The 23,504-nt window shown below is 44.0% G+C and overlaps 1 protein-coding gene across 14 annotated transcripts in view; it reads left to right on the top strand.

The window, feature by feature from the left end:
- The window catches only part of LOC142566721 (uncharacterized), a 438,480-nt gene that overhangs the window by 238,569 nt on the left and 176,407 nt on the right, over positions 1-23,504 (top strand). For 12 of the 14 annotated variants that reach the window (XM_075677566.1, XM_075677564.1, XM_075677563.1 and 9 more), the window contains one exon: positions 9,623-9,819. In XM_075677566.1, the coding sequence (XP_075533681.1) occupies positions 9,623-9,819 (197 nt within the window). The other 2 variants (XM_075677569.1, XM_075677570.1) reach the window with 2 other exon arrangements.

The following is a 23,504-nucleotide window of genomic DNA, read 5'->3' as shown; positions in this document are numbered from 1 at the left end:
TGTCCACCATAGGACGGCCATTGTCAGTGATCTCAATTACTCCTGTCTCTTAACTTAGACTATGCGATCTGCAACTCTAGGGGGGCGGAAAGACAGCCCGGGAAGGAAGACAGCGTGCATGAAGTTAGCAGCCATCCCCGCTCGCCGTTTATCGATGCACCCACCAATGATTACCAACAATTAGACACAGCTCATTCATTCGCAGCTACGGCATGGGATAGAGGAGAAGACGCGCACTCTCCTTCCTAAGCGCGCGTTTGATCACGTGACCTCCAACTAAACCGAATATTGAGCGCGTGGAAAGATAATTCTCATCAAGTCTCCATCCATTTCGGCTCTTACGTGCTTTTTCTGCACCCATAGTGTATGGGTCGCTCATTCGTATGGCTTTTGGACTTCATACGGAACACCATGGCGATGACGACAGTCAAAATTTGCCTGTAGTGTCGATATAGTTGAACTCTCCTACTCGGAAGTCTTGTACATACTCATATATGGCTATTACTTCAGTGAACAATTCTTCGAGGTCACGTGAAGTTTCTTCAAGTTCAACTGTTATTAAAAGCTATATATATATATATATATATATATATATATATATATATATATATATATATATATATATATATATATATATATATATACACGCGTGGGGTTCGGAAAGCAAAATGAAATAAAGATTATTATTATTATTATTATTATTATTATTATTAAGTCGGGCCCCAGCCCGCACTCCCCCCGGAAAAATGAGAACTTTCCGCCTATGGGTCAGAGTTCGAAGCCGGTCGCTTTGATCACGCAATGGGGGGTTTGCTGTTGCACGGCTGCTGTAATTATTATTATTATTATTATTATTATTATTATTATTATTATTATTATTATTATTATTATTATTATTATTATTATTATTATTATTATTTGCGGCGTATGAGCAAGCAGATACCCATTTGCGCAGGATGCAAGCCGTCATAAACACGAGTGAGAGAAAAAAAGGATAATACCAAAAATAAAGCCGTGACGCGAGCGCACACCATGTGCCAGTGTCGCTATAGCGTCAGACCGCACCTGGTTCAGGGTGGGGTCCCACGCTTCCTATCGCTGGCTCCTCCTCTTTCTCAACGTACATGAACGGTCGGGGCCACACCCAACGCTGGCTGGATCTTTTTCCTGCCTTTCTATCTGTCCTCCGTCTCTCTTTGTCGCTGCTACTTATTTGTTTACATCCTATTTCTGCGGTGCTGTCTCCCGCGTGTCTGCTGCACGCAACGGCACGCAGCCGGCAGACGAGTTTCCGACTGCGTCATCGTCGACGCGACGTAGAACCACGCCGAGAGGACGTTGGGAAACATCGATGAGAGAGGGCAAGAAACGTCTGGTGCCTTCGTATAATCCTCTCGTCAAGGAGAGAGGAGGGAGAGATAGAAAGGAAGGCAGGGATTTTAACCAGTCAAGAGTCTGGTTTGCTACCCTACGCTGAGGGAAGAGATGGAGAGAGAGAGAGAGAAAGTGCAGGGATAGCACTATATAAATACGGAGTCAAAGGCGCTCCACAAGCCAGACGTTCTCGGAAAGCACAAAAAGGCCTTCCCTGCCTTCTGAGCCGATGATCGGTGGGGACAGTGTTTAAACATTGTCTGTTCACTCAGAGGACTATTATCTCATTTCTTGAATGCGTTGGGCGTAGATTGTCGTTATGCTTCAAATTGAGGACAGTAGCACAACAGGTGGTCGGAGTTCGCCTCGCAGCCGCAGACATCACATGCAGGACTGTCAGCCATTCCAATTAGTGCTGAATAAGCTTTCGTGAAGGCAACTCCCAACCACAACCGACACAGAATAAGAGGCGCTTCTCGTCGGTGCAGTCTGGTAGGGGGTCCGAGCTGCAGCGGATGGTTGATTCTGTGCAGTCTGGTGTACTTTGTGTGTCCAGTATTCCACTTGGCTAACGAGAGTTGACGTGCTAGAATGCGAAGCTGTCTCGTAGCGTCTGTCCTTGAGAGGGGAACGGGGACGCAGCAGTCTTCTTAATTCGACGTCCGAGCTGCCTTATCTGTGTCATCATTTCCAGTGATACCGCAACGGCCTGGTATCCACTAAAAAGAGATATCATGGCCTTTTTTCTCTCAAATGATGGCTAAGTTCCACGGTTTCGCACGTCATTTGATCGTGAGTTCCATGTCGCAGAAACGATGCATACATTGCAAGGCCGGCCTTGAATTGCAGAAGGCTTCCCATTTTCTAGGACTCTTTAACTGATGAGAATGTTTTGCCATTTGTGCGAAGGTCTTGTATGTCCTTTACGCTATTGGCAGTTCATTTCGTTTGCAGAGTTTCTTTCGCGTTCATGTTTGCGAGCGCGTTCTGGCAGCAGTTAGGAGCTCGAAGCTGCGTTTGCTGCACCTATCCGCGCGTCCGCACTTTCCATTATACCGTCGTCGCCAGACCACGGTACACCTCCCCACCATATGGCAAAGTAAAAGAGCACCGCCACCACGGGGTATCTCGCTCTCCCCCCCGCGGAGCAATCCATACAGTTGGGAGCCGCGGGCACGCTAACCACTGGGCTGTCTCTCTCTCTCGTCTTCCCGTGGTGGTTATTCCAATAAGCTAAAATGGTGCATGTACAGGAGCTATCTACAATATTGCGGGTACCAGATGGTCATAACCAATGACTGTTTAAAATTAAATTAAATTCTATAGTTTTACGTGCCACAAGCCCGATCTGAGTTTGAGGCGCGCCGTATAGTGCGGGACACCGAATTAATTTCGGTTAACTGGGGTTCTTTAGCGTGCACCCAATGCACTCTACACGGGCGGTTTATTTTTTATTTTTATATATATATATTTTTTCACTTCACCCCCCTCGATATGCGGCCGTCGCGGCCAGGATTTGATCCAGCGACCTCGCGCTTTGCAACGCAACGCAAAGCCACTAGGCAATCGCGGCGAGTGCGGATGACTGAAAGACAAGCAGTACATACATGTACAAAGAAAGCAACAAACAAATCAACACTCTGTCGCATGGAAACTTTGGAAACGAAAAGCCAAACACTTAATAATCAAAAAGTGAGTACCAATCCGGCTATAATCTTGATCATAAATGTCCCTCAGGTGCATAATTATTTCATTGAAATTTACTTTTGAGAATTTCTGCATTTCGGTCTTGCGTACGAGTTTTCCACGAGCAATGCAGCCCTGTATCAGTAAAAACGCCCGAATGGTGCGTCATCACACGCTGCAAGGATACTGCGAGAATTTAAATGAAACTTCGCCCTCGGTGCGGGATATACCGTGCGCCTCGAAGACTTTTCACAGTCGTGGCATCTGTGTATGCATTTCGCGAGGCAAGCAACACTGTAGCGGACAAAGGCGACGCTGTGCGCATCACAAGTAGTTCGTTCATATGGCGGGATCCGCTGTGAGATCGTGCTGCTGTCGCGTCAAGGAGTTGAGAGCAGAAGGAGCTCTGCTGATCTTTTTTTTTCTTATCTTTTCCTCCCTAATTCGAAATGGACTCGACATCAGCGTTTTGCACGCTATATTCGGACAACCTTGCTCCTTGTTACGAAGGGCGCTATGGCCGACTGTTGCATGCACTGCCTTTCTATCGACTACTCCAGGTAAAACCGTGTTTGGCGTCGGGCCTCCCACAACCATATATAACCATATGGTGCTGGGCGGTTGACCCACTTTCACCCTCACGCACTAGACGCGAGCGTCGGTGAATAAAGAGCGAGCAGTCCAAGCGCCCTTGACCTACCCTTCCTTCCCTAGCCTTGACCTTCCCTACCTTTGCGCAGCATGTTTACAAGACAAAATGCGAGTCCTCGTATGCAGAGCAGCAACGGCCAACGGAGTCCGTTTTACGCGAGTAACAATGCAGCGCGTGATGTGTCCTGTGATGCGGACTTCATGCTAGACCTTCCGGCTAGAGTTACTGTATGTGCTATACCAAAGGTCCCTTTGGTAGCATATACAGTAACTCTACTTCCGGCATACCTTCTGGACCTCTAATGTGCGCCTATAACAAGATCAATTTTTCAGTTCACAAAAGAACGGAACCACCAGACTAACTTACGCTCCTCCAAAAAAAAAAAAAAAAAAAGCGTCATATACCCGTACATGTATTCTATACAGATGACGTGCGGCGTCGATCCTCTCACGCCATGCTTGTTGTGGCATCGGACATTTTCCTCCGCACCTGAACGAGATATATCGTGACGAAACTTTGTTGGGCGACCATTATCAGCGCGCTGTTTGCATTTTTTTTTTTCACGTTATCATTCGCATCGAGCCAGAACGGCTCGATACTGTGCTTTGCTAGTACCCGCCGCGGTTGCTTACTAAAGTGTTAGGCTGCTAAGCACGAGGTCAGGGGATAGAATCCCGTCTACGGCGGCCGCATTTCGCTGGGAGCGAAAACACCCGTGAACTTAGATTTAGGAGCACGTTAAAGAGCCCCAGGTGGTCCAAATTTCTGGAGTTCCCCACTACCGCGTGCCTTATAATCAGATCGTGGATTTGGCACGTAAAACCCCACTGTTTAATTTTTAATCCCTTGCTGGTACGCTCTTATAGCCGATATCAGGCCCAGTAAGTATGCGTGTACAGTCAGTAGCTTCTCTGGTGTATCTCACAGCAGTTGCCCGATGAGTGGAAAGCGGACGCATGGGGGCATCGCGGCATTTTTCCTCGTTCAGCCTGTGGGGATTACGATGACTAATCCAATCACTGCGCATACGTGAAACTAGCTTCTTCGCGTTCTGACGTGCATGTAACGTGCATATATTTTGACTAGTTTTCTGTCCCTGTAAATGGCTGCGGGAGCAATACTATAACACTGTAAATTTGACCAGGCAGCGAACAGAAAACAGTTGTAGCAGAGGTAACACTGTGTCCTGTCGCTTCTCTCTGTCTTTTTTTTTTCTTCCGAATATGGCGCTATACCTCCGTCATGAACGAACAGCAACTTCGGCCCAGCTTATATATATATGGGCTCGCTATAGTGCGACGATACCTCTGTGCAGCGATACCGGCTGTGTGTGACATTTCGCCGCTTGAAGCGATAATTAAGCTTTTGACTATCAACCTTTTGGCAAATGCTACAACGCCGCTTTGTTGAGCTGCGAGTCAAAGAAAGGTCTATTCATTTCTGCCGATAAAAGTGTGTAAAATGAGTTACTCATCAGACGTTGCGCATAATTGTCAATGTGTGATCTACCTGGCTTTGAAATAATTATACTTTAACGTCGTTGTGGTTAGTCTGAGCCGTCTCTGATACATGTTAGGCAAATTTTATACTTTATAACTCTTTCACAAGAGCAGTTTCGATCTTCAGCAAAGTCGACCTGCATCGAAATTTCCGAGGACGATCAAAACGAGACGATACTACTCGACTTAGCCCAGTGCTATACTCATTGAGATGTGGATCCCGGTGGATCTCCCAAGTACCAGATATGCCAATATAGATGCGTCTAAAGTAGAAAACTGTAGCTGACAAATAAGCCTCTCATGCCGAAAAAGGAAAAGTGAAAAATGCAGAAGGCTTCTTAAATTAGGAAAATCCACTAAATATATTTATTTGCTGGAGAAGCTAGGAAAAATATATGTTCCATTAACCCGGTGTGTATTAGCGATGGCAGACGTGAATGACTAAATTCGTGTTCTATACAAAGCAAAAACAGTTATGTAAAATGCCATGACGCTGTAGTTATTCCGGACTATTATCTGAATAATTTCGTGTTCTTTTGCGTGCGTTAGCTCAGCAGCTCGGACACGCTGACGACAGCGTTCGGTCGTTTCCGTCTCGATCGAAGACGTGTAACTCGCACCGGTAATTTCGATCCTCACTATTTCCGAGCTTGGTCTGAGAACGAAACTTGATTCAGTTTAGTAGTATACGGGAAGTCCAGCGCACATGAAATGACCGTGTCGCAACGCTCAGTTAGCATTGTCGTCGATCTGCGCGTTGGCTCGTGTAAGCTCGAACTGTGTACGCGTGAGAAGGGTATAAGTCAAGTGGGATCAACGTCTGTCAAGACGAGTGCCCGAAAATGACTGCGTAGCAGCGCCTTATCTGCATCGAGCTTGATTGACTGCGTACGCTCGAAAATGCACAGCCACATTTGAGTGTCTCTGAGTCGTTACAGGGCGAACTCAATGCGCAACGAGCACTGCTACGCGCCATATTCAAGCACAGTTCACTCTATTACACAGTACTCAGGTATACTCCCTTCTTTCTACTTCATCTACTTCATCGTGCATTGAAATCCTGTGTGACAAGGGTTCAGCCAGGGCTTAAAGTCTTTCTTTGGTGAAGAAGGGGGTCCTCAGGTATATATATATATATAACCTAGGGGCTCAAACCTTGTTGTTCACGATCAAAAAAAGCCAATAGACAATGAAGCCAAGGAAAGCATAGATGAAATCAGTTGCTGTGGTTGAAATTGAAATCTAGAAAGGATGGAGAAGAACCTCAGGGCGCTACAATAATACATTTTATGGTTTCACACCTACTTACCTACAAAAGTGCACAAAATGCAGGCGTCTTTGGTATAACACAACACTCATAATGCACAACTAAACGAACGAAAATGAAGTGCTGACCTGAAGAAACCAAGGTGAGCCTTCACAAATTCACGAGCAGGTAGGTTCACGCTTAAGTTACTCGTGAAACCGTACGCTAGCTATCTTAATCAGTCGAGCAAGGGTGGTGACTGTCATGTGCCTCAGGGAACGACAATACCTGTTGTCCCGTTTTTGCTCATGCCCCATCTACCGATTAACCGCGATTAAATTCCATAAAATTGGAGAGTTACAATCGCCCCTCACAAGGCACTACTGTCATTAAAACCACCTACAGCGCTTGTCGAATGGGTGCCGCAGTTGACCTAAAAAAAAAAAAAGCAAGGGGGGGGAGGAGGTGAGGCGAGTCCCTCCTTCAAAAAAAAAAAAAAAAAAAAAAGAAGGAAGGCCTCCGCACCGGGCGCAGCCCGTGGAACGCTCTGTCATTATCGTTTCCTTATTACGAAACGAAGAAAATAAAATGTTAGAGCCGTTTCTAATGGCAATTATTGTCTCTATAGCCTAGATGCGAACATTATGCATGCTGACCGAGTACGGCAGTGCCGTTGAGCTGCTACTTCCTGGCTCTATGTTAATTACTTTTTTTTTAACACGACATTCTTGTGTCAGTATGACGACTGCATTAATTTTGTCACGCGGGCGTTCACAGTGAAACGCGTGTTGGCCGTCGTGCGAACAGCTCACTCTGACACCGCGGTGAAGTGTGGCATCGCCGTCGCTGCTCCTGTATTCCATACTTCTCCGCCTTCCTTTCTGTCGCATCTGTCGGTGCTCTGGACGGCGAAGCTGAAGGGCGCCTTTTAATCATGACTCAGAACAGTGCGCATGAAAGGGGGATGCGGATGCAGGGAACGAGAGGTAATGGCTTCCGTCGACATCTAGAAGGCCAAGTGTATGGGAGGCAGGAGTGTACGGGTCTTCTCCTTCGGTGACGAGTTTCTAGATCGAAGAACACATCTATATTATAGAGAAAAGCAAGTACGCGGAATGAATGAAAAGCCGCGCGACTGCCACATAGGGTGCGCCAAACCGCGATAGTCATTCACAAGTTAAGACAAATAAATAAATAAATAAATAAATAAATAAATAAATAAATAAATAAATAAATAAATAAAGCGACTGCGAGATCGTCCAGCGCGAGAAGTCGAGATGCTGGATCGTCGTTCACGAATTCGATAATGAACCGGCATGATCAATCAATAAATTGGGATTCGGCGCGACGGCAACTTCGCGAAATGAGGACAGTGTTGTTTTGCTGGTTTGCTACCATTTTCCCCTGCTGGTTGGAATTTTTTCCCGCATTTATCGTGGTAGATCGCGCACTGCGAATATCGGACACGTATACCAATGCCAGTTCGATATACTACATTGTATTTGCCGTCTACTGCTTGAGTTCTCGAGGATAATTATCGCAATTCTAAAATTGGCTAGTTGAACGTGTTTCCTTCGGCAGCCTTAATGCCCATATTTTTTTTTTTTTCACAGCGCTTTGTCAGATCGATATCCGCGGGACCGTGTTGCCGTTGTAAGGTGAAGGGCCAAACATCTATCTCGCATTCATCAGAATTTAATTTGTATTTCATTGGGTAACGTCATGGAGCAATGGAAAATGCGTAACACCACTCTCTTACTAGTAGAAAACTCTATGACATCAGTAAAGTCGAAGCATTTCTCTAACTGCGTTGTGCTCGACCACAACATAACTATAAAGTTCTGCAAGCAGGCTTTACCCTTTCATGCATGTAGCGCTGTGATCATTTACTGCGACAGCAGCCGGCTCTCACAACTGACACTACCGCCTTTTGAAGAACTTCTTTGCGATGCATACAACGTTGTTCCTTGCCTGCTTCTCTGAAATATACACGACAACGCCGCTAATATCGCAGTCCCGCTCGGAAGTGCTAATTGCCTAAACCCATGAGTTCAAATTTCATTGGCGGTAGTGGGCAAGCTTTAGTCTTAAACCCCTGCGTGCTTAATTGGCTGCCCTTCGTGCGCTTTGCTGACGAACTCTCTTAAATACCTCCAAATTGCACCATCGACCGACGATTCCCTTGTAATAATGAAAACGAATCTCAAAGGTCGTGCTTTTGTGTACTGCAAGCACTAGAAGTGATTGTGAGAGCCAAAATTACGTCAAGGCGGCCATGTTTTGAACATCATTTTTTTTCTCTGTAAAGAAAGAGAGAATAAAATGCCGAAGACAAGAAAAGCTCGCAGCACATTAGTAAAATCTCTGCCAGAGAAGTATGCATCGCGAGCGTACGAAAACGAAACTCGTTAAAACATGGCGTCGAAGTATCACGTGATGCTTCTGTCGCCTGCGTTGTTGTCTGTTGCTTCGCAATAGTAAGACTCTCGTACTTTTTTGATGCGCAAATGCGGGTAAAAGTGAACAGGTGGCTTGCCGTTAGGTGCAAAATCGGCTATCGAACTCACAGGAAACATATCCAAGTAGGCATTTCAACTTGTTAACACTCTATTCCATTATGTGCATTGCAGTCAGTGCGCTGTCGATTGCGCGTTAAGGCTGTGTGCGAAGAGAACCCCCAGGTAGCAGTAGTCGCTCGACCTCACTTTCAGATAGCAGAAGTGCTCCAAATTTCCTCGAGCGGCGAGCATTGTACGGGAAAGCCTCACCTTGAGGTTTGTTAGACACTTCTGTGTTTTATATTATTTGTGCGCTCCATTTTATTTTTCGCGATTTCGCGGGGCTAACTAGTATGTGCAATTAGCATTATTGCCAAGTGCCAGCGTTGCGTGTACCGCCGCGCCGGTGCTTGCGATTACGCGCTTGCCGATGTTTGATCGCGGTGCTTGCTTTACGAAACATTTGCGACACGGGCGTCGTCTCGCTGCAGCGTATAAGCACGCATCTTGTCGGTCGCTATTCGCACGTACGACGCACTGCGTCTATTTCTGTCTGAATGCGGAAATTTCACGGCCGATGAAACGTCGTTAAAGAAAAAAAAATGCGAAGTGAGCTTTGCGCAACGACTGCTGATGTCGCCCCGTTCTTTCCTCGCTGTCTGTGCAGTATGGAGCCCGTGGTCGAATGACACCAGCGTCAGTGAAGTGAAGATGGAGCAAGCGAACGGTACTCTCAAGGTCAGCGCCGAGGGCGGGAGCGCGTCGTACGCGGCTGACGTCGCGAATGGCAGCGTCACGCCGGGATACCGGCCCGTCAAGTTCTCACCTACGGCGCATTTGGTGCCGAATCCGATGCAGTCGCAGGTGAGCATGAGGGTTTGTTTACAAACACATTTTTGTGCCGGTGCACCGAACCTCGGCGTACGTTAGATCAAATGCATGAAACCAATCGGAACTGCTTGGTTTCGTGCAATTGTATGCGCCGACCTTTCGCGCAAGTTGGGCTGCATAAGTTGCCTGCACGTTAAACTTTGTCATCTATAGCGTAACGTGTGTAAATGAAGAACCATTGCATCTGGAGACGTATGTCATTGTTGTGCCTCATGTCATGTCGCTTAAATAACGGGCGCACAGATGATTTTCCGACGGTTAGGCTTTCTGTCTAAAGTTGTGTTGTGGGAATTTGCGGCTCGAACAGTTTTTCCAGGCAGCGTGTTGGTTTGTACAAAGTGGTTCTGTTAGTAATATGCCGGAGATCGTTGCTGTGTGTATGCTATGGTGCATATATACTTAAGGTCATAAGTGCTTGTCACATATTGTCAGTACGTGACATCTCAGACACATGCATTGAGCCATTCTGTGACTATTTGGATAACTTGTTTCGTAAAGTAAATAGCATATATATTTCATTTGATGTATGAGGCTTGTATATATAGGTTGTGCTGCATTTTTGAAGCGTGAAGTGCAAAACATTGTGAAGAGTGAGAAGAGACATACCTTACACACATTGAAGGTGCTGCCCCCTGTTTTTTACTTCATGGTCGTACATCTGAATGCAAAAACTGAAGCAATGTATGAAAAGTGTGAACAACTGTGCTGTAGTTGCTAGACATGGGCAGAATGTTCATTAACCTCGTTTGTCCAAGGGCCCCTGCACATTACTTGATGGCAGCATATTGCCAATGGTTGCTGGCCCGGAATTGTATTTTGTATTAATTCTACATTCTTTTTGCCCTTTGTCATTGACTTGATTGAATCCCTTCTATCACAGGAGTCAGCTTCCCGGTGGGATGGGTGATAAGAAAGTAATTGAATTGGGTAAAAAGAACTCTTGCAAAATGCAGCATCTGTTTATCCAGCTACCCAGTCAGTTTTGCCTGAGAACTCTTGAGGTATATGGATCTTTCTGTTGCATCTCTTGTGAGCTTTAAGTATGGCGATGGGCCCGCTGTCCAAGCTCCACTGTCATGAGCTGCACCACAGGGCCTCCTGTCCTCTCATTTTGCACAGTTTTTCAAAAAGCTCTTGTTTTATGCAGCCTTGACAGTGCCCATGTAGCTTAGAGTGCATTAAAGCACTTGCTGTGCTCATTGTACAAAATAAGGCTCGTGTCTGCGAGATTTCGATATGAAAGCTTGCGAGGCACCAGTGAGGTTGCTGCAAGATTGCTATGAGATCTCTGCAAGAAAACCTCTCCAGTCGCTGTGACAATCCTGTCACAGGAATATGACAGGAATGCCACAATTGGACATTGGAGCTCTCTTATTGTGGAGGTAGCACATATGTGCAACTGATCCTTATGTAAATCAGCTATATGCTGCAGTTCAAACGTGAGGTGGCAAATATGTAAGGTTGACTCATTAATTATCAATCTTATTAATTATTATTATTATTAATTAGCACAACATCTGCAGGCTTGGAGTGCCTGACACCGGCAAAAGATGCCGACAGCAACTGGGGCTATACTAATCCAGGTGCAACCAAATTAGGAAGGCCCACCAAGCTTCAACAAAGACACTCCCTCACCAGAACAGGAATTGGCCTCCCTGGTTCAGCATTCAGCCACTACCTCCCGAATGATTCCTACAATTAACCTATGGCCCTCAGTTCCCAGCAGCTGCGGAGCACCTGACCAAGGCGGCGGTCAGACCTGTAATGCAGCAGAGGGTGCTAAAAATGTCTGGGTCCGGACAGGCCACCAATGGAAACTGACTCTGTCAACCTTTAATTGCCGAACTCTGTTGAGTGAGGCTAGCTTAGCAAGACTCTTTAAGGAACTATCAGACATTGTTTGGGATATCATCGGCCTTAGTGAGATTAGAAGAATTGGTGAGGCTTATACATTGCTGAATAACGGACATGTCCTCTGCGATAGAGGTCTCCCAGATAAGAAGCGATATAGGGTAGGATTCTTAATCCATAAGGACATAGTGGGCAACATTGAGGAATTCTACAACATTTATGACAGCATAGCTATAGTCGTAATCAAACTTAATAAGAGGTATAGATTAAAGGTAGTACAAGCCTACACTCCAACATCCAGTCATGATGATGATGAAGTGGATCAGTTTTATGAAGATGTTGAATTAACGATGAGAAAAGTGCAAACTCAGTGTACTGTATATAGTAATGGGCGACTTCAATGCAAAAGTGTGGAAAAAGCAGGCTGGTGAACAAGCAATTGGCAACTACGGCGTTGATTCTAGGAACGCTAGAGGGGAGGTGCTGGTAGAATACGCAGAAAGGAATAGGCTTCGAATATTGAACACCTTTTTCAGGAAGCATAGCAACAGAAAGTGGACCTGGAAAAGCCCTAATGGTGAAAGAAGAAATGAAATTGATTTCATACTTTCTGCTGATCCCAGCATAGTACAGGATGTAGAAGTGTTAGGTAGGGTAAAGGGGTTGCAGTGATAATAGGTTAGTGAGGGCTAAGATTCACTTCAATTTGGAAAGAAAGTAAAATTGGTCAAGAGGGAGCAGCTCAACCTAGAGGCAGTAAGGGTAAAAGCAGACAAATTGAGGCTGCTACTTTCAAACAAATATGCAGCCTTAGAACAGAGAATGAAGATGACATAGAGGTAATGAATGAAACCGTAAGTACGCTGGGTTCAGAGGCACCAATTGAAGTTGGAGGCAAGGCTCCAAGGCAACCAGTAGGCAAGCTCTCCCAAGTAACAAAGGACCTTAACGAAACGACAAAAAATGAAAGTGTCCTGGGAGCTTACCATTATCATTGAAAAGGAAAGTATACAATCAGTGCATTTTACCAGTGCTTACATATTGCGCAGAGACTTGGAGGCTGACAAAGAAGCTTGAGAACAAGTTAAGGACCTCGCAGAGAGCGATGGAACAAAGACTGCTAGGCATAACTTTAAGAGACAGAAAGAGAGCGGTTTGGATCAGAGAGCAAACGGGTATAGACAATATTCTAATAGACATTAAGAGAAAAAAATGGAGCTGGGCAGGTCATGTAATGCACAGGTTAGATAACAGTTAGACCATTAGGGTGACAGAATGAATACCAAGAGAAGGGAAGCGCAGTTGAGGAAGGCAAAGACTAAGTGGAGCGATGAAATTAGGAAATTTGCAGTTGCTAGTTGGAATCGGTTGGCGCAGGACAGGGGTAATTGGAGATCGCAGGGAGAGGCCTTCGTCCTGCAGTGGACATAAATAGGCTGCTGCTGCTGCTGCTGCTGCTGATGATGATAATGATGCTGATGATGATGATGATGATGATGATTCAGATACTGGAGATAATGTGTCTCTTCACTGAATTTGATAGTGCTGCACTGCCCCTCACCAGGTTTGGCCATTCTAAACAGGCAAGCACAGTGCTTATGATTTTGTCTGCAAACTATTACAGGGCTGTGTGCTGTAAAAACAGCTGAAATTTTAAACCAAGTATTGCGCATCTTCCCTACTAATGAAGCGCCACTCCTAGCCAGGAAGTCTGAGTAACACACACAAAAGGCATGACATAAATCGCAGTTCTAGCAAAGTCACTCACCATGACATGTTTGTTACTTTGGTAAATTGGCCAGTGCTTGAATGCACAATGCCGCCACCAGAAATACATCACTCAGCAGAAAAGGAAGAGAAAAAAAGAAAAAATTGCGTTGAGCTCATCATGGGAATCTGATGCAGTCCCTTGGCTCCGTTAAGAAGGCAGGGAAGGAACATCACTTGCGCATGCTACTCGAGGCGGAGGGAGAGAGTGAATGAATGAATGAATTAACGAATTCTAGGCTGTTATGTGCCAAAACCATGATTTGATTACAAGGCATGCCATAGTGGGGGACTCCAGATTAATTTTGACCGCCAAGGTATCTTCAACATGCCCCCGTTGCTTGACACACAGACGTTTTTGCATTTCGTCCCCATCAAAATGCAACTGCCATGGCCGGGATTTGATCCCGCGACCTTGTGCTTAGCTTTGCAACACTGTAGCCACTAAGCCAATGTGGTGGGTAGAGGGAGAGAGGGACTATTGGCAGTCACACTTGCCTCCTGATTGTATGGCAACCGGGCATTCAATTTCTCCTATCTCCTCCAATAACAAACCAGTCTGAAAAATTATTTTGGTAAAACAATCTCTAGAGTCTGTTTTAGAACTTCCAGTGTACAACTAAAGTTAGCAATGGTACCTGATGAGGGGCCCTTCAAGAAGAAGGGGGTGGGGAGGGGGGATTGAGATAAGCTTTTTTTGTATCTGAACTTTGTAGATGTGCTCATGTTTTTGTACTAAAACAAGGAAAACTGATATTCCATCTCCATAAACTTTTTTCCTTTGACATTTTTTCTATATTAAATTTCTTGGCCCTGCGGAGCACCTGAAAAATATTTTAAACATTTTCAAGTTTCAATGGCACCACCAAGTGTATGCCTAGCGCACTGACATTCTTCGAACTTTGATACTTATCTATGGCATTGCAAAACTTCCATTCATTCTTGCATTGTCTAGATTGCCATACATGTAGAAACAAATGTTAATTGAAAAGAATGAAAGGGTGCTTGGTCAAACTAGGCACGGCTGCTCGATGCAAAGCAAGGTGCGGCCAGCTATGTCGCGCCGCGGACAATAGGCGGGCGCGTCTCGGCCGAGTTTACAGTTGCGACCGCTTTTCTTGGTGAGGGCGCCACCGGTCGGGGATGCTTTCGTGACTTCGCGACGGGGCTAAGCGGGCGTTAGTTCTCGCGTCAGAACGTGTTTGCCTCGTGCTCTACGCACTAATCTCGTGCTTTTTCGCGTGCGTGTGTGTGAGCAAGTTGGTTTGCGTCAGAAGCTGTTTGCCTCGTGCGATATGCATTAATCTTGTGCTTTTTCGCGTGCGTGTGTGTGAGCAAGTTTGCCTGTGCTTGCTGTGCTTTGTTAAGGCTTTTCGGTGTGCGTGTGTGCCGTAGCCAGCCTCGTTCATGTGGCGCGATGACGTGCAGCTGTTGTGTGCCACTCTGCAACACAAATGCCAAAAAGGACTCGACTGTGAAATATCACGAGTTCCCATGCGACTTGGAGCGTTGAGAAGCGTGGCTAAAAATATCTCTCGCCAAGGAGTGTCAGGAAAAGGAAGCAAGTGGGAACTGAACGATAGATCTCTGGTATGTTCCCTGCACTTTACACAAAGTGACTATAAAACGAACACGGAACTTAGGCTCCTGCTTCCGAATGCGGTACCGACCGTGTTTTGCAAATATCCACAGTGCCTGCAAAAAGAGAATGTGCAGCCCAAAAAACGCCATCGAGGAAACTTTACTGATCCCACAGTTGTTGACGCAAGCGATAATTGCGGAAGCTCAGGAGAAAGCCCCAACATCGAAAGTGCCTTGCAGTTTCTCAGCGACGAGGTGGAAGCTCTAGTTCCAGAGACTGCCTTAGAATCATGCTCTGAACGTAGTTTTTCTGTTGAACAGGCCTGCCAAACTACATTAGATATTGTGGACGTACTAGAACAGTCAAAGCAAGCAATCAAGAGATTAAAAAAAAAAGTTGCCCGTCAAGGAGAAGAGTTGAAAAATTGCAGTCCGAAAGGGACGAAATGAAAAACCGCCTCTTAGTTTATTGAAAACGAGAACGAAATTCAGTCCTTTGTTCAGGTATTACAAAGAGCGTAAAAAGGAGACAAAGCTGCTGTTTTTATCAGCAACCAAGTGGCCACTTCAGGGGAAGAAAACCTGCCTACAATGAAAAAATACTGCGGGAATGTGTTTTATGGAAAGCATGCTCAAATAAAGGGCATGAGCATGTTCGAAGCAGAGGCCTTTTGAAGCTTCGTTAAAAGGGACGCACTCCTTAGATAACCTCTAGCATCACTCAATATGCTTCGTTTTCATGAGAAACAATCTACTGATGATTATTTGCAATGATAAGCTTTTTATTTCATCTAAGTTAGTTTTAATTACTTGGGAAACTCGTACAAGTTCTCCCTATGTAAAGTTTTTACTTTGCGTACGTGTTCAGGAGAAGTGAATAAAAGTACTGATAGATTGCTTCAAGCAGAACCTCTCGATGGAAGTGCACCAACCGGTCGTGCATCATACGGACAACGGTCACGGATAGCGTTCAGGCGTATTCTAGAACAGATTTCCACCCCTGTGACAATCTGTTGGCATTTGTGGCGTAATCAGCACTTCCATCGACGACTTAAAAGATTTTGTCTGCAATTTCCAAATATAAAACGCATTATTTACGCCTTGACTGGAGTGGAGATCGCGCGTGCCGACGCAGCTGTGAAGGCGCTCTCTATCAGCAGCCATCCCCGAGTGGTGGCGCCGCAGCGGGCGCACGGAGAACTAGGCCCGAGACGCTGTTCAGGCGCGACGCAGCGGGCCGCACCTTGTGCTTTTGGATCGAGCGGCCGTGAACTAGGAATGTCATTACACTACACATATGGTTCGAGGTTTACACCAGCAGAGACAGATATGCCTCAAATGGTTTCAAAGATACCAGTGCCATGAGCAAAACAGAGCAAAACATAAGCTTCCTAGAAAGCAGCCTCTAGCTTTGGGGTCCTACATATTTTAATTCAAGATCTGCTGGGGTTACAGTATTTGCTACCACCATAAACATGGCTGTGTTTGCCTTCCAATTTTTTTACTCTGGAGGTTTTGTTGTTTTCGTCTTCCACACACAGTCAAGAGTACCTTCGAAGCCCACCAAACTTTTCTACCTCTACACAAAGACAACTTTCTGTGGCTATGCAGACAAAGCTATTAGGGTAGAGCTTCTGAACTCTTTTAAATAGTTCAGAATCCTTCAATGTCTCTAAGTTTTGGTTTCCCCATTTATAGCACCACTACGGTGGAAAAGTAGAGCAAGAACTTTTCTGTTCATTTTGCCTGTTTCTCATTCTAACAATGAAAATAAAACAGTTGATTACAAGTTACAAATATTAAAGAATACATTTCTTTATATCACTTTGCTTCTGAAATAAAAATTACATATTTGAGTGTGCCTGCTTTTCTGTGCGTGATGTTTCCATTGTGATGAGTCCTACTAGGATTAGGGACACTAGAAATAATGATGCAGTTTTAAACAAAATGTTTTATCTCCCAGGCTTTTTTTCATCATCATCATCAGCCTGGCTACGCCCACTGCTGGGCAAATGCCTCTCCCATACTTCTCCAACTACCCCGGTCATGTGCTAATTGTTGCCATGTTGTCCCTGCAAACTTCTTAATCTCATCCTCCCACCTAACTTTCTGCCACCCCCAGCTACGATTCCCTTCCCTTGGAATCCATTCTGTAACTCTTAATGACCATCGGTTATCTTCCCTCCTCATTACATGTCCTGCCCATGCCCATTTCTTTTTCTTGATTTCAACTAAGATGTCATTAACTTGCGTTTGTTCCCTCACCCAATCTGCTCTCTTCTTATCCCCTTAACGTTACACCCATCATTCCTCTTTCCATAGCTTGTTGAGTCGTCCTCAATTTAAGTAGAACCCTTTTCGTAAGCCTCCAGGTTTCTGCCCCGTAGCTGAGTACTGATAAGACACAGCTGTTATACACTTTTCTCTTGAGAGATAATGGCAACCTGCTGTTCATGATCTGAGAATGCCTGTCCAACGCACCCCAGCCCATTCCTATTATTCTGATTATTTCAGTCTCATGATCCGGATCCGGGGTCACTACCTGTCCTAAGTAGACGTATTCCCTTACCACTTCCAGTGCCTCGCTACCTAGCGTAAACTTCTGTTCTCTTTCAAGACTGTTAAACATTACTTTAGTTTTCTGCAGATTAATTTTCAGACCCACTCTTCTGCTTTGCCTCTCCAGGTCAGTGAGCATGCATTTCAATTGGTCCCCTGAGTTACTAAGCAAGGCAATATCATCAGCGAATCGCAAGTTACTAAGGTATTCTCCATTAACTCTTATCCCCAATTCTTCCCAGTGCAGGTCTCTGAATACCTCCTGTAAACACGCTGTGAATAGCATTGGAGAGATCGTATCTCCCACCCCTGATGCCTTTCTTTATTGGGATTTTGTTGCTTTCTTTATGGAGGACTATGGTGGCTGTGGAGCCGCTATAGATATCTTTCAGTATTTTTACATACGGCTCATCTACACCTTAATCCCTAATGCCTCCATGACTGCTGATGTTTCGACTGAATCAAACACTTTCTCGTAATCAATGAAAGCTATATATAAGGGTTGATTAGATTCTGCACATTTCTCTATCACCTGATTGATAGTGTGAATATGGTCTATTGTTGAGTAGCTTTTACGGAATCCTGCCTGGCCCTTTGGTTGACAGATGTCTAAGGTGTTCCCGATTCTGTTTGCGATTACCTTAGTAAATATTTTTTAGGCAACGGACAGTAAGCTGATCGGTCTATAATTTTTTAAGTATTCGGCGTCCCCTTTCTTATGGATTAAAATTATGTTGGCGTTCTTCCAGGATTCCGGTACGCTCGAGGTCATGAGGCATTGCGTATACAGGGTGGCCAGTTTTTGTAGAACAATGTGCCCACCATCCTTCAACAAATCTGCTGTTACCTGATCGTCCCCAGCTGCTGTTCCCCTTTGCATAGCTCCCCAAGGCTTTCTTTACTTCTTCCGGCATTACTTGTGGGATTTCAATTCCTCTAGACTATTGTCTCTTCCATGATCGTCGTGGGTGCTGTGGGTACTGTATAAATCTCTTATAGAACTCCTCAGCCACTTGAACTATCTCATATATATTAGTAATGATATTGCCGGCTTTGTCTCTTAACGCATACATCTGATTCTTGCCTATTCCTAGTTTCTTCTTCACTGCTTTTAGGCTTCCTCCATTCCTGTGAGCATGTTCAATTCTATCCATATTATATTTCCTTATGTCAGCTGTCTTACGCTTATTGATTAGCTTGGAAAGTTCTGCCAGTTCTATTCTAGCTGTAAGGTTAGAGGCTTTCATACATTGGCGTTTCTTGATCAGATCTTTTGTCTCCTGCGATAGCTTACTGGCATCCTGTCTAACGGAGTTACTGCCGACTTCTATTGCACACTCCTTAATGATGCCCATAAGATTGTAGTTTATATCTTCAACACTAAGGTCCTCTTCCTGAGTTAAAGATGAATACCTGTTCTGTAGCTTGATCCGGAATTCCTCTATTTTCCCTCTTACTGCTAACTCATTGATCGGATTCTTATGTACCAGTTTTTTTCCATTCCCTCAAGTCTAGGCTAATTTGAGTTCTTACCATCCTATGGTCACTGCAGCACACCTTGCTGAGCACGTCCACATCTTGTATGATGCCAGGATTAGCGTAGAGTATAAGGTCTATTTCATTTCTAGTCTCGCCATTCGGGCTCCTCCGTGTCCACTTTCGGCTATCCCGCTTGCGGAAAAAGGTATTCATTATCCGCATATCATTCTCGTCTGCAAACTCTTCGATTAACTCTCCCCTGCTATTCCTAGAGCCTATGCCATATTCCCCCACTGACTTATCTCCAGCCTGCTTCTTGCCTACCGTGGCATTGAAGTCGCCCATCAGTACAGTGTATTTTGTTTTGACTTTAACCATCGCCGATTCCATGTTTTCATAGAAGCTTTCGGCTTCCTCGTCATCATGACTGGATGTAGGGGCGTAGACCTGTACGACCTTCAATTTGTACCTCTTGTTAAGTTTCACAACAAGACCGGCCAGCCTCTCGTTAATGCTATTTTTTAATTATTTTATTAATTTATTAATGCTAGACTTCATTTAGTTGGGCCTAGATGGGAGAGGGTGAAGGCCCTTGGCACTATTCTTTTTTTGTGAACATAATACACAACGCTAGAATGAAAACAGATTTATGGTACAGCAGGAGGGATGTGTACCACGATATCCCTTGAGGTACTCGTTTTTGAATGTATTTGTTACTTCAGCACCTTTGTAAGTTTAAGCCAATGAGAAAGACAAATACTACTAGTATATAATCTTTCTGCTAGTACTTAAAGGAATCATATGAAATTACATTTAAGAGATGGCAGTCAAGCTCTGAACTATGTCCAGCAGATGTTTCATACATGTGCTTTCACTCTGTGGCTTTGGCTGCATAACCACAGAAAGTTGCCTGTGAGCATAGTTTGGCTGAGAGTCCAGGCAGCACGCAGTGCTTACACTACGAGTGTCTTTTTCAGTAACGTTTAAAGAATGTCATTGAATGTTTTGTTGTCGTAGTTTTTTTTGTCTTAGAATTGAACAAATGATACAGGGAATATGAAGTAAGAGAAACAGGTTTTCGAGCATTGCTTCTGGTGGTGGGGAATGTGCTATACTGCACCATAGACCTGTTTGACAGAATGTGTGATTGACAGAACATGGTGGCATACCTTTCCATGTGGCATCTGAAGATGGTGGATGTCTGTAGTTCTGGCATTGGAAAAATAAGGTGCAGTGAGTTTCTTTAGGGAGTCTTTTGTCATGACACTCGTGGGTGTGTTGTATAATTCAAAATGGGGTCGAAGTGAAGTCATAATGCACCTTATGGCAAAGCCAGTAGAAAATTTGGTAAAAAAAGTTTAAGGTAATTATAAAATTGAATTCCTGGAAAATTTTGTAAAAAAAGTTTAAGGTAATTATAAAATTGAATTCCTGGAAGATGGCAAACCTGTGTTCACAGACTTGACTGCCCTATCTCTTGCCTTTTCAGAGTTTATTATAACTAATGACCTAGCCCAATTTGTTCCCGAATGCACGCGACGAGATCATTTTTCTGCCAGCACTTTGGATTTGTTTTTTGCTAGCTCTGAGTCGTTAATCCAAAATGTACCTGTCATCCCTGGTATCAGTAATCACGATTGCATTGTTGCCATGTCTAGTGCCGCTTCAGTTAGACCAGCCCGTAAATATCCTAGAAAGGTTTTTTTCAACGATCGAGGGAATTACATGTCTTTATCACGAGAGCTTTCAAATTTCTTCCCTATATTTTATGAGGTCAGCCAGTCAGTGGACATAGATGAAGCTTGGATTCTTTTTAGAGATAAAGTAAAGCCTTTAATTGAAAAATACATACCTTCCAAACTTTTGACAACTAGGCGCCGGAAAGATAAACCTTGGGTAGATAAGAAAATCCGCTCGCTAATTAACAAAAACGCCGCCTGTATGCTTCGTATTTGAAGACTCGCAATCAGTCTATTTTCCATGAAATGCGTCACGTGAACTACAAAATTAAGCAAGAAATAAAGGTAAATAAACAAACTTATATTTCATCGCTTGATGCAAAGTTGAGGGATAATCCTAAAGAATTTTGGAAATTTGTTAAAATAAATAGTAAAGTGGGCACCACTGTCCCTAGTTTATCACTTGACGAGAAAACAGTGCTTGATGATTATGAGAAAGCTTGCTGTCTGAATTCCTATTTTAAAAGTGTTTTTTCTGAGACATACACTGGTGAACTGCCTGAAATACAAGAAATAGTCTACGAGAATGTGCCTATGGTTACTGTCACATATAACGATGTTCTCAAGCTTATTTCCAATCTGAACAACAAATCGGCTGGTGGTCCTGATGGCAATCCTTCGCAGGTATTAAAATCCTGCTCTCAAGAAATTGCGCATTTTTTAGTAGCTCTGTTCAATAAATCATTAAATACCATTTCATTACCTGCTGAGTGGAAGGTAGCCCATGTCGTTCTTATTCATAAGAACGGTGCCAAAAGTGTACTAGAAAACTACAGGCCTATTTCTCTAACATGTGTATGTTACAACACAATAGAACACATTATATACAATGCTGTGATGAAACACCTTCAAAGCAATAATATTTTTCGAATTTTCAACATGGATTCAGGCCTGGCTTGTCATGTACGACTCAACTGGTAGAGTTCTCCCATGATCTCTTTTACTCTTTTGACCTTGGATTTCAGGTAGACTGCATATTTTTTTATTTCCGGAAAGCTTTTGACACCGTTTCTCATGCATTGCTTTTACATAAATTATCTTGTCTCGGTATAAACACTGCAATAGTACATTGGATTGGAAATTACCTCTCTGGGGACGAACACAGCATGTTTTAATAAACAGCACTAAATCAACACCTGTCATCATAACCTCTGGTGTGCCCCAAGGGTCTGTTTTGGGGCCTTTGTTTTTTTTAGTCTTTATAAATGACATTGTCCACAATCTAGAATGCAAAGTGAGGTTATATGCTGATGATTGTGATGTTAGTAGTTTGCAGAATGATCTAAACAAAATTCATGCTTGGTGCATTATTGGGGCATGTCTTTGAACTGTGCTTAATGCCAACTTGTGTCATTCAGCCGTAAACGCTTTCCTGTGAGATCAGTGTATAAATTGGACGGACTACTTCTTGAAAAAGTCCAACACTACAAAAACCTCGGGGTCTATTTTTCAGAAAATTTAACATGGAACAGACATATTGAATACTTAACCTTGAAATCATCTCATATGCTAAACATTGTTAGACGTAATTTTTATAAAGCCCCCCAGAAAGTAAAAGAACTGCTTTACATAACAAATGTTCATCCGGTACTCCAATACGCTTGCCAGGTATGAGACCCTCAAAGCTCTAAACTTATAGAAAAGCTTGAACGCGTCCAAAACCGTGCTGCAAGATTTGTTTCTGGTAATTATAACTTTCGTAGCAGTATTACATTAGTTAAAGAGGACCTTGTTTGAAAAACACTAGCACACCGCCGAATAACTGCAAAATTAGAACTTTTTTCCCGAATCTACTCTGATCTCACAGGAATACATAAGAACTTGTACATTTTCCCTCCCCACTTCATCGCTAAACGATGTGATCACGAGCTGAAAGTTCTTGAAATGCGCTGTCGTACTGATGTCTACTGTAATTCATTTTTTCCGCATGCTTCCGCACACTGGAATAGGCTTCCCAAGAGCATTGGTGACTGTAAAACGTGCTCAGAGTTTCTGTCTTTATTGTCACACAGTATGCCATAGTATAATATCATCCCGTTTTTTTTATATCATTTGGCTCGCATTGCGCTTCATGCGATACTGTACCCTTTCCATTTCTGTGTTGCAATTTTGCACTGCAGTTCACTGAAGACCGTTTTGCCGTCGAGATGACTCATCGATGTTACGTATTTTGTTACTTTTACCCACCTGTGCTTAGCTGTGTAAAGTTTTTGTCACATCTTCATTTTACTTCAATTTGCCCCCCCCCCCCCAAAATAATGCCCTTGTGGTGCTGCAGGTACTTGTATAAATAAAATAAAAAATAGATACATGTATAGTGGAACATTTGCAATGTTACCCTTTTTTCTTTTTAACCACGGTTTCTGGAAGTTTTGTGCTGCACTTTTGGCCTCCTGTTAACCCCTTTTGACACTAGTATGCATCATGCTAGAAAAGTAAGAGAAGCCTTTTTTGGTCAAAGCTTACATGTTTTTTCTTGGCCAAGAACAGTTGAATGTGCATTCTCTCAGCAATGCAAATGAAGAGAAAAGGTTTAAAGGGAGGAAAAGTGTTTCTGTGATTTCAAGCATTTTATCCAGTGTGCAGAGTTGTGGAGGCGTCAGCAATTTCTTGTGTGTGAAGTAAGCATTTCTACATTTGTTGCACTTTACATGGTAATATATTGTGACAGTCTTACGTGCA

The sequence above is a fragment of the Dermacentor variabilis genome, unplaced genomic scaffold, assembly GCF_050947875.1.
Source record: "Dermacentor variabilis isolate Ectoservices unplaced genomic scaffold, ASM5094787v1 scaffold_13, whole genome shotgun sequence".
NCBI classification, from domain to species: domain Eukaryota; kingdom Metazoa; phylum Arthropoda; class Arachnida; order Ixodida; family Ixodidae; genus Dermacentor; species Dermacentor variabilis.
Note: the sequence above shows the minus strand (reverse complement) of the source record. Positions and strands in the feature narration are given on the sequence as shown.